Source organism: Aegilops tauschii, chromosome 6 (genome assembly GCF_002575655.3).
Source record: "Aegilops tauschii subsp. strangulata cultivar AL8/78 chromosome 6, Aet v6.0, whole genome shotgun sequence".
NCBI classification, from domain to species: Eukaryota; Viridiplantae; Streptophyta; class Magnoliopsida; order Poales; family Poaceae; genus Aegilops; species Aegilops tauschii.
The window spans coordinates 51,396,311-51,407,616 of record NC_053040.3 but is presented as its reverse complement, the minus strand read 5'-3'; the positions used below and the strand labels follow the sequence as shown (position 1 = coordinate 51,407,616).

At 44.8% G+C, this 11,306-nt stretch overlaps 1 protein-coding gene across 1 annotated transcript; it reads right to left on the bottom strand.

The window, feature by feature from the left end:
* Positions 1-1,154: 1,154 nt before the first annotated feature.
* On the bottom strand, positions 1,155-3,536 carry LOC109773818 (F-box/FBD/LRR-repeat protein At3g26920). The gene is made up of 3 exons (XM_020332535.4): positions 2,426-3,536; positions 2,203-2,337; positions 1,155-2,098 (listed from the first exon to the last, which is right to left on the bottom strand). The coding sequence occupies exons 1-3, from the start codon at positions 3,302-3,304 to the stop codon at positions 1,736-1,738; spliced, it is 1,377 nt and encodes a 458-aa protein (XP_020188124.1). The 5' UTR covers positions 3,305-3,536; the 3' UTR covers positions 1,155-1,735.
* Between the last annotated feature and the right edge of the window lie 7,770 nt (positions 3,537-11,306).

Sequence of the window (11,306 nt, the reverse complement as noted above, 5' to 3'; positions counted from 1 at the left end):
CTGAAGCGATCAAATCCATAATCGGCAAACTACATCAATGACCATATCCGCACCAACCATGTTATTACACCAAACGAACGACGAGATTCTTCAACAGCAACGCCTTCAGGAAGGGAGCGACGCTCAATAGCCGCCGTCGCCGGATCCAACCACCTAAGGTTGGAATCTAGGTTTTCACCCTGAAGAAATAGTCCGAACATATCCGAACAATGCCTTCAACAAGGTAACGACGTAAAAACATCGTCATTGCTAGGCATGACCAACTCGGGTCACCTAGGCTTTCACCCCGGAGCTCGAGACTGGATGCCTAGTAGCACCACCATCAAGTCACTCAAGTGTTGTCGCCACCACTTTTCCATGAGCCCAGCAGGTACATGCAATGTGTGACCGATGTCGCTGCACCATCATTCCTCTGCGTCAAGCCGTTGTCCATAGTTTGCATCTCACCGTGAAGTCAACCACCGGATCTAGAGGTAGAAACCCTCATGAAGATCTTTCGGTGGCCAGCTCGATCCACATCGAGGCCGCTGCCGGGTGAGATCTAGGCGTAGCAGCCACACCAGCGACGGCCGCTGCATCAAGCACGGAGTCGTACGAGCTGCAGAGTCGATCGTCTCCGTCGCCGTCGATGAGAGCGTACGTGCTAGGCTCAAGCAAGCACATAGGCACCTTGATTGATTTCTTGACTAGCGACGCATGCACGTCTGACCGATTGAAAGTCTGGCTTTCACTTGCGACCATGGATGGATTCGATCTCTTTGGGTCCCTGTGACCTCGGAAAGAACAGCCACAAGCAGGGACCCCGCCGCCGCCGTCAGCCGCACTAGCTTTGCCGGCGGCGTCCTTCGGCGACGGCGGGAGGGAGAGGCAGGAGGAGAGGTAGGTTGGTCGGGGGACGGCGCCGCCGCCCGTGTCGCCCAGGACGAGCGACGCGGGGGCCAGAGCTCTTTTCGGATCGGCTGTTATCGAGGGACTGTACAACAGTGCATAGGGTACCCCATACACAGTGACAAAGATCCAGCAACAATCTGGTTTTTGCAAGCAAAAAAAGAAGTTCAGAATGACTACTAACAGGTTAAGAAGCAGTATAGTACTACATCAGAATCCCAGGGAAAGCCAACTCTGCTGTCTGTTAGGCAAATTACTTGCAAATCTTAAAAGGATGCAACCAATTTCATTTCAGTAAACTCAACCTGAATAACAGATCAACCAGTAGGCAACCGAAGCATCCTGATCATTAACAAAATTTCTATCTGATAAAACACCTTGAAAATTACAGAAGCATCCCCTTCCTAGCTAGAAAATCATAGTGGCCTAAGCCAGAGGTGACCTTTTCCTAAGCATCAAACATCTCAGTGCTTCTGCATATAACTGAAAAGACAATTGAGTATCCAACACAGGCATGTGTTTCGAGCCCAGCATAGCAAGAACAAAGCCATGATCGCACAGGATAAGACCATAGGAGGAGTTTTGGCAGATGGGCTTACCGTTTACCAGCTGCCTCCAGATACAACTTACGGGATTAATTTTCCGCATCCCTCCCCGTTTGATTTTTCCTCAGTGCACTGTGTTTGTGTCCAAAAACATCTTTTGCAGTTTTAACAGGGGCTGACTTCATAAATACAGAGAACTTTGGACTAGATATAGAGCAGAATTATGCAAATGATAATCTTCAGGCATCAACACCATCTACAAAATGAGCAAAGACAGTGTAATCTTCATGCATCAACCCAGTCTATGGCTGTCTGAAGGGGTCGGCCACTGACAAATCATGGATATGCTCGTCGCCAAGGTACTTGTTACGAACACGCATACTCCTGAATTCAAATTGAGCATCTCGGGAAGCTCTGTTTTTCACATGTAGCAGCCTGTGCTGAAAAGCAACCGATTCACTGCTGTAGTCACCATGTACTTCAAACTCAATTTTGTTTAGCACTTCCGCATTCAAAACAAAGAATCTGGCAAAGTCAACCTGTTTCCCATTGCCCCAATATAACTTAAACACCACATTTTTGAGATGGGTCTGTAGGCATTCAATTGGATGCCGTGGGTCATATTGAGGCTCATCTTTCGCACCCATCTCATAGCGTTTATGAAACTGCAAAATGGAAAGAAGAGGGATGTGTTAGAGCTCTTGCTAACTAGACTATATAAGTCGTCACACAAATCAGACATTTGAAACAAGCAAAGATGAGTACTCACAGTGACATAGAGCTTTTCCAAACAGGGGAACCACCTGAGGATGTTAAGAACTGCGTGCAATTTATCTCCAGAAGATCTGAGAGCCAAAACTTTCACGGTGTGCATAGAGTTTGCTGAGCTGACTGGGCTTTTTCTCTGAAGACAAGAAACAATGAACTTAACAAATAATTATCTCATTATCTGCATGTCGGAATGCAAGATTCGAGGGTGATGCTGCAGCTACCTGGAAGAGTAGGACCTTGGAGACAAATGCTGCAAAAGGGCCCATTATCTCCAGCTTAGGCGCCCAAATCACCCTGATAGTCACACAATCATCTTGATAACAGTAAGGTAACAGTAACCTCACAAGGCGAGGAGCATCCTCTATGACCAGCTCTGTTTCCTCACTATGGTTATCACGGAAGCCAATGCTCCTAAGAGTCGGCGAGCTAACACGGAGGCAGCCGGCAGCACGAACTTGGGACATGCATAAGCTCTCCAAGGCATGGCAGCTAGAGAGCAGCGTGTGGAAGCCGTCCGCTGAGATGGAAACGTACAGTAGGGTGAGCTGCTTGAGGAGGGGAAAGTCGGGAACAATCTCGCCGGGGAGATCACAGTGGCTGATCTTGGCGACGAGGAGGGTGGGCGCCGCGCGGAGCGCCGACGGCAGCAGCGGGAGGTTGCCGTAGCTGGCGTCAAGCTCCTGGAGGTTGGCGAGGGCCCGGGAGAGGAACCAGGTTTCCGCCTGGGCGTAGACCTCGTCGTCCCGGAGGCAGTGGAAGTAGAACCGGCGGGCGGGGCCGTGGTGCCGGGAGATTATGTCGGAGACGGCGGAGGGGGTGACGGAGTGGGTGGGGATGGGGTCGTCTGGGGGCCGGGTGAGGACCTCGAGGTTGAGGGGCGCGGAGCGCCACAGGCGGCGCCACCGGCGGGAGAGGGCCTGCGTGCGGCCGCCGTCCTTGGTGGGGAGGAGGGAGATGATGGTGCAGAGGACTGCGTCGGGGAGCCTGCTGATGAAATCCTCCGCGGCCTCGCCGCAGTCGCCGGTGCGCGCCTGCTTCCCCGCGATTCCGCCGGGCTCTCTCTTGCCGGGCGTGGCCCGCGGGGCCTCCTTCTTCTCCATGGCCGGCGGCTGGCGAGACGGACGGTTTGGCCGCAAGATTCGCCCGCCGCACCTCGCCACCGGTGGCTGCCTCGCTCGTTCGACGCGGCTCGGGGTTGGAGCGGGGAGGCCGGAACCGGGATGGAGGGCTGGTGTTGGCCGCCGCCCGCCTCGACGGAGAGGCTCACGGTTTGGGCATTTGGGAAAGGGGGCGCAGTTGGTAGGGAGTCGATAAAAAGACTACATGTGAGATGCAAAGCACAGTTGCCAACCAATCTGTGGTTGGATAGTTAGAGGGACTTTGGTTACTCAGCCCATCAGGGGTGCTTGTGCTCGCATTTATTTCTGGATTTATTTCAGGATTTCCGGCGATATTCATTCAGTGGGAGAATACGTTCCTGTCGACGACGAGGTGCATACGGTGCTTCGTAAATTTCAAGATGATTTGCCGGCTCGGTCTTTCGGAGGTGCTCATAGGGGTAGGGTGTGCGTGTGTGCGTTCATAGGGGTGAGCATATGCGTGTGTATATAAGCGCTTGGGTCTGTACTGTGTTAAAAAAAACCTCCCCCGTCTCTGAAGCCCATTTCCCGGGCATGGCCGGAGCTGCGATCGGTGTCGGCTGAAGTTGCGAGCAACGAGCCCCGACCAGGTGCTTGAGACGTCACTAGGAACCGGATGCCGGTGCTGGAGACGACACCGCCAAACTTTGTGACCGAGGGCAATGCTTTGCTAGAACCAACTGCTGCTAGTGCCAGCAGTGCTCGAACCGGCCACCAGGAATGCTGGAACCGGTCATCGGCAGAGCTGAAACCGACGGGAGGTGGTGCGAAGAGCGATGACTGGGAAAGTGCCACTATGCACAGTTATCTAGAAGAGGATATTGTGACCATCGCACCAAGATGCTACAAGCACGAGCATGCCAAGCTCGAGCCGATGATGTCTACTACGCAACCTTCTTTTTTAGACGTTGTTGGGCCTCCAAGTGCAGAGGTTTGTAGGACAGTAGCAAATTTCCCTCAAGTGGATGACCTAAGGTTTATCAATCCGTGGGAGGCGTAGGATGAAGATGGTCTCTCTCAAGCAACCCTGCAACCAAATAACAAAGAGTCTCTTGTGTCCCCAACACACCCAATACAATGGTAAATTGTATAGGTGCACTAGTTTGGCGAAGAGATGGTGATACAAGTGCAATATGGATAGTACATATAGGTTTTTGTAATCTGAAAATATAAAAACAACAAGATAACAAGTAATAAAAGTGAGCGTAAACGGTATTGCAATGCTAGGAAACAAGGCCTAGGTTTCATACTTTCACTAGTGCAAGTTCTCTCAACAATAGTAACATAATTGAATCATATAACTGATGACCCACAAGTATAGGGGATCTATCGTAGTCCTTTCGATAAGTAAGAGTGTCGAACCCAACGAGGAGCAGAAGGAAATGATAAGCGGTTTCCAGCAAGGTATTCTCTGCAAGCACTGAAATAATAGGTAACAGATAGTTTTGAGATAGGATAATTTGTAACGAGCAACAAGTAACAAAAGTAAATAAAGTGCAGCAAGGTGGCCCAATCCCTTTTGCAGCAAAGGACAAGCCTGGACAAACTCTTATATAGAGAAAAGCGCTCCCGAGGACACATGGGAATTATCGTCAAGCTAGTTTTCATCACGTTCATATAATTCGCGTTCGGTACTTTGATAATTTGATATGTGGGTGGACCGATGGTTGGGTGCTGCCTTTACTTGGGCAAGCATCCCACTTATGATTAACCTCTATTACAAACATCCGCAACTACAACAAAAGTATTAAGGTAAACCTAACCATAGCATGAAACATATGGATCCAAATCAGCCCCTTACGAAACAACGCATAAACTAGGGTTTAAGCTTCTGTCACTCTAGCAACCCATCATCTACTTATTACTTCCCAATGCCTTCCTCTAGGCCCAAATAATGGTGAAGTGTTATGTAGTCGACGTTCACATAACACCACTAGAGGATAGACAACATACATCTCATCAAAATATCGAACGAATACCAAATTCACATGACTACTAATAGCAAGACTTCTCCCATGTCCTCAGGAACAAACGTAACTACTCACAAAGCATATTTATGTTCATAATCAGAGGGGTATTAATATGCATAAAGGATCTGAACATATGATTTTCCACCAAATAAACCAACTAGCATCAACTACAAGGAGTAATCAACACTACTAGCAACCTACAGGTACCAATCCCAGACTTGGAGACAAGAATTGGATACAAGAGATGAACTAGGGTTTGAGAGGAGATAGTGCTGGTGAAGATGTTGATGGAGATTGCCCTCTCCCGATGAGAGGAGCGTTGGTGATGACGATGGCGATGATTTCCCCCTCCCGGAGGGAAGTGTCCCCGGCAGAACAGCTCTGCCGGAGCCCCAGATTGGTTCCGCCAAGGTTCCGCCTCGTGGCGGCGGAGTCTCGTCCCGAAAGCTTGTTATGATTTATCTTCGGACGAAAGACATCATATAGCAGAAGATGGCCACCGGAGGGCCAACTCGGGGCCCACGAGGAAGGGGCGCGTCCAGGGGGTAGGGCGCGCCCCCCACCCTCGTGGCCAGGTGGGGCCCCCTCCGACGTACTTCTTCCGCTCAATATTTATTATTATTTCCAAAAATAACTTTCGTGGAGTTTCAGGACTTTTGGAGTTGTGCAGAATAGGTCTCTAATATTTGCTCCTTTTCTAGCCCAGAATTCCAGCTGCCGGCATTCTCCCTCCTTGTGTAAACCTTGTAAAATAAGAGAGAATAGGCATAAGTATTGTGACATAATGTGTAATAACAGCCCATAATGCAATAAATATCGATATAAAAGCATGATGCAAAATGGACGTATCAACTCCCCCAAGGTTAGACCTCGCTTGTCCTCAAGCGAAAGCCGATAACGATAAATATGTCCACATGTTTAGAGGTAGAGGTGTCGATAAAATAAAATACGGACATGAGGGCATCATGATTATTCTCATAACAGCAACATATATAGATAACGTCATATGATTTCTTATGCTCAAGTAATAATCTATTCACAATGCAAAGTATGAATCAGAAACTTTATTGAGAACCAACAAACTATAATCTCAGTCATTGAAGCAATTGCAATTTATCATAACATCAGAAAGAGTCTATGTCAGAGCTTTCTAGCAAGTCCACATACTCAACTATCATTTAGTCTTTCACAATTGCTAACACTCACGCAATACTTGTGGTTATGGAGTTTCAACCGGACACAGAGAAAGATAGGGGCTTATAGTTTCGCCTCCCAACCTTTTACCTCGAGGGTAATGTCAACAATAATAACTCATGCTAACTTACATCCAGTTAGATATATATATCTATCAGGATCTTTCCAACACAATGTGCTTGCCAAAGGATAAAATATAAAAAAGGAAAGGTGAAGATCACCATGACTCTTGCATAAGGTAGAAGATAATAATAAAAGATAGGCCCTTCGCAGAGGGAAGCAGAGGTTGCCATGTGCTTTCAGGGTTGGATGCACAAAATCTTAATGCAAAAGAACGTCACTTTATATTGCCCCTTGTGATATGAACCTTTATTATGCTGTCCGTCGCTTTTATTTCTTCCACATCACAAGATCGTATAAAGCTTATTTCCTCCACACCAATCAATCATACATATTTAAAGAGCAATTTTTATTGCTTGCACCGATGACAACTTACTTGAAGGATCTTACTCAATCCATAGGTAGATATGGTGGACTCTCATGGCAAAACTGGTTTAAGGGTTTTTGAAGGCACAAGTAGTATCTCTACTTGGTGCAAAGAATTTGGCTAGCATGAGGGGGAAAGGCAAGCTCAACATGTTGGATGATCCATGACAATATACTTTATCTCGGATATAAGAAAACATAACCCATTACTTTGTCTTCCTTGTCCAACATCAACTCTTTAGCATGTCATATTTTAATGAGTGCTCCCAATCATAAAAGATGTCCAAGATAGTATATTTATATGTGAAACCTCTCTTTCTTTATTACTTCCTATTAATTGCAACGATGACCAAAGCTATGTTTGTCAACTCTCAACAATTTTTAATCATCATACTCTTCCCATGTGAAGTCATTACTCTCAATAAGATCAATATGATCTCTTTGTTTCTTTTTTTATTCTTTTCTCTATTCTTTTATTCACTCAAGATCATGGCAAAATAATCAAGCCCTTGACTCAACACTAATCTTTATTATATATAGCTCACGGACTCGATTACATAGAGAGATCATAAAGCAAAACTCAAAACTAGATCATACCAAAACTTTATTCTACTAGATCAAGATACTACTAAAAGGATCGAACTAAGAAAAAGGGTAAAGATAGGAGATGTGGTTGTGATACGATACCGGAGCATCTCCCCCAAGCTTGGCAGTTGCCAAGGGGAGTGCCCATAGCCATGTGATTATGTCTTCTTTGTTGGTGAAGGGATTGTTGATGATGTAGGCTTGTCGTCCATCTTCCAAGGCATAGGATCACCATCATAGAAGGATGATCGAGTCTCCGGGATCCTTAAATCTGCAGCCAAACTCATCCTCTTGAATCTATATTCATACTCACAGTTTTGGTTTTGCAGGTCATAGATTTGGGCTTGGAGATGCTCGATTTTCTCGTGGAGCTTGAAGATGGCCTCCCCAATGTCCTTGGCATCCAGCTTGTGGTTGTTGGTGAACTCCGTGATCATTATGTGATTGGAGTCAAGTCCATGCTCCACCATCTCCTGGCACTTGAAAACTTGTTGCTCCATTGCCTCGAGCCTTGTCTCCACGCTTCCGGTCTTCCCCGGTCCCTCAACATCGCGGATGTGCAGCACCCCCTCATGCAACTCAATGGTTTGAGGGTGTTGCAGCACCTCCGCGAGGTAGGGATTGATGACCTTCTCGAAGAACTTGTCCTTGGGGGCACTTGGAGACGTCATGATGGTCCAGATCTGTCAGAAAAACAGCTCGAGACAAGAACCAAGGATATTTGCGTGATACAGGAGTCAAAACCTTCGGGAGATTATATAATGAATTTTTACCGACCAAAATACGTATCATGCAAGAAAACGGAGTCCGGAGAGCACACGAGGTGCCCACGAGGTAGGAGGGCGCGCCCAGTAGGGTAGGGCGCGCCCTCCACCCTCGTGGAGGCCTCGTGTCCTTCCCGGACTGCTTCTTATTTTTCTATTTTTCTAAATATTCCAAAACGGAGAAATATTGCCATAAAAACTGTATTGGAGTCGGTTTACTTACCGTACCACATACCTATTCCTTTTCGGAGTATGAAACGTTCCGGAAACTGTCCCTTATGTATTCCTCCGGGGTTACAGTTTCAATAACATTGGTTTCGACATTTATAGGATTACCTGAGATATAATGTTTGATTCTTTGACCGTTCACCACCTTCGGATTTGTGCCTTCCAAGTTGTTGATTTTTATGGAACCGGACCGACAGAACTCCTCGATAACGTAAGGGCCTTCCCATTTAGAGAGAAGTTTTCCTGCAAAAATCTTAAACGTGAGTTGTATAGCAATACATAATCACCTACATTAAACTCACGCTTTTGTATCCTTTTGTCATGCCATCTTTTAACTTTTTCTTTAAACAACTTGGCATTCTCATAGGCTTGGGTTCTCCATTCATCAAGTGTCAAATAACCTCTTCTCACCGGCAAGTTTGAAATCATAATTGAGCTCTTTAATAGCCCAATAAGCCTTATGTTCTAGTTCGAGAGGTAAGTGACATGCTTTTCCATAAACCATTTTATACGGAGACATACCCATAGGATTTTTATATGCAGTTCTGTAGGCCCATAATGCATCATCAAGTTTCTTGGACCAATTCTTTCTAGATCTATTGACAGTCTTTTGCAAAATTAATTTGAGCTCTCTATTACTCAATTCTACTTGACCACTAGACTGCGGGTGATAAGGAGATGCAATTCTATGATTAACATCATACTTAGCAAGCATTTTACGGAAAGCACCATGAATAAAATGTGAACCACCATCAGTCATTAAATATCTAGGGACTCCAAACCTCGGAAAATAACTTCCTTAAGCATCTTAATAGAAGTGTTATGATCAGCACTACTAGTTGGAATAGCTTCTACCGACTTAGTAACATAATCAACAGCAACTAAAATATGTGTGTATCCATTAGAGGCAGGAAAAGGTCTCATATAATCAAAGCCCCAAACATCAAATGGTTCAATAACAAGTGAATAATTCATAGGCATTTCTTGACGTCTACTAATATTACCAATTCTTTGACATTCATCACAAGACAAGACAAACTTACGGGCATCCTTGAAGAGAGTAGGCCAATAAAAACTGGATTGCAATACCTTATGTGCAGTTCTATCTCCAGCGTGGTGTCCTCCATAAGCCTCAGAGTGACACTTGCGTAGGATCTGTTCCTGTTCATGCTCAGGTACACAACGTCTAATAACACCATCTACTCCTTTATAAAGATGTGGGTCATCCCAGAAGTAGTGTCTCAAATCATAGAAAAACTTTTTCTTTTGCTGGTATGTGAAACTAGGCGGTATGAATTTAGCAACGATGTAATTAGCATAATCAGCATACCATGGAGTACTACGAGAAGCATTTATGACATTTAGTTGTTCATCTGGAAAGCTATCATCAATAGGTAGTGGGTCATCAAGAACATTTTCTAACCTAGACAAGTTGTCTGCAACGGGGTTCTCAGCTCCCTTTCTATCAACAATATGCAAATCAAATTCTTGTAGCAAGAGAACCCATCTAATAAGTCTAGGTTTAGCATCTTTCTTTTCCATAAGATATTTAATAGCAGCATGATCAGTGTGAATAGTTACTTTAGAATCAACAATATAAGGTCTGAACTTATCACAAGCAAATACGACTGCTAAGAATTCTTTTTCAGTAGTAGCATAATTTCTTTGAGCATTGTCTAGAGTCTTACTAGCATATTGAATAACATTTAATTTCTTATCAACTCTTTGCCCTAGAACAGCACCTACAACATAATCACTAGCATCACACATAATTTCAAAGGGTAAATTCCAATCAGGTGGCTGAACAATAGGTGCATATATCAATGCTTTCTTAAGTATTTCAAATGCTTCTACACAATCATCATCAAAGACAAATGGTATATATTTTTGTAATAAATTAGTCAGAGGCCAAGAAATTTTTGAGAAGTCCTTAATGAACCTCCTATAAAATCCGGCATGACCAAGGAAGCTTCTTATACCTTTGATGTCCTTGGGACATGGCATCTTTTCAATAGCATCTACCTTGGCTTTATCAACTTCAATACCTCTTTCAGAAACTTTATGCCCCAAAACAATACCTTCATTAACCATAAAGTGGCACTTTTCCCAATTTAGGACAAGATTAGTTTCTTCACATCTCTGCAAAACTCGATCAAGGTTGCTCAAGCAATCATCAAAAGAGGATCCATAGACGGAAAAATCGTCCATGAAAACCTCACAAATCTTTTCACAAAAGTCAGAGAATATAGCCATCATGCATCTTTGAAAGGTAGCAGGTGCATTACATAAACCAAAAGGCATACGTCTATAAGCAAAAGTACCAAAAGGGCAAGTAAAAGTAGTCTTTGATTGATCATTGGCTGACACAGGTATTTGAGAGAAACCAGAATAACCATCTAGAAAGCAAAAGTGTGTATGTTTGGATAACCTTTCTAGCATTTGATCAATAAAAGGTAAGGGGTAATGATCTTTTTTAGTAGCCTTATTTAATTTGTGGAAATCAATTACCATCCTATAACCTGTAATAATTCTTTGCGGGATCAATTCATCTTTATCATTAGGAACGACGGTAATACCTCCCTTCTTAGGGACACAATGGACAGGACTTACCCACTGACTATTAGCAACGGGATAAATTATACCTGCCTCAAGGAGCTTTACTATTTCTTTTCTTACCACTTCCTTCATCTTAGGATCCAGCCGTCGTTGATGATCATGAACTGGTTTGGCATCTTC

Bases quoted from the DNA above. Each gene is read 5' to 3' on its own strand.
- LOC109773818 (XM_020332535.4), bottom strand. From the start codon at position 3,304: ATGGAGAAGAAGGAGGCCCCGCGGGCCACGCCCGGCAAGAGAGAGCCC. The intron at 2,338-2,425 runs GTAGCTGCAGCA...TCTTGTCTTCAG, and splicing joins CCAAGGTCCTACTCTTCCAG to AGAAAAAGCCCAGTCAGCTC. The intron at 2,099-2,202 runs GTGAGTACTCAT...TCCATTTTGCAG, and splicing joins TGGAAAAGCTCTATGTCACT to TTTCATAAACGCTATGAGAT.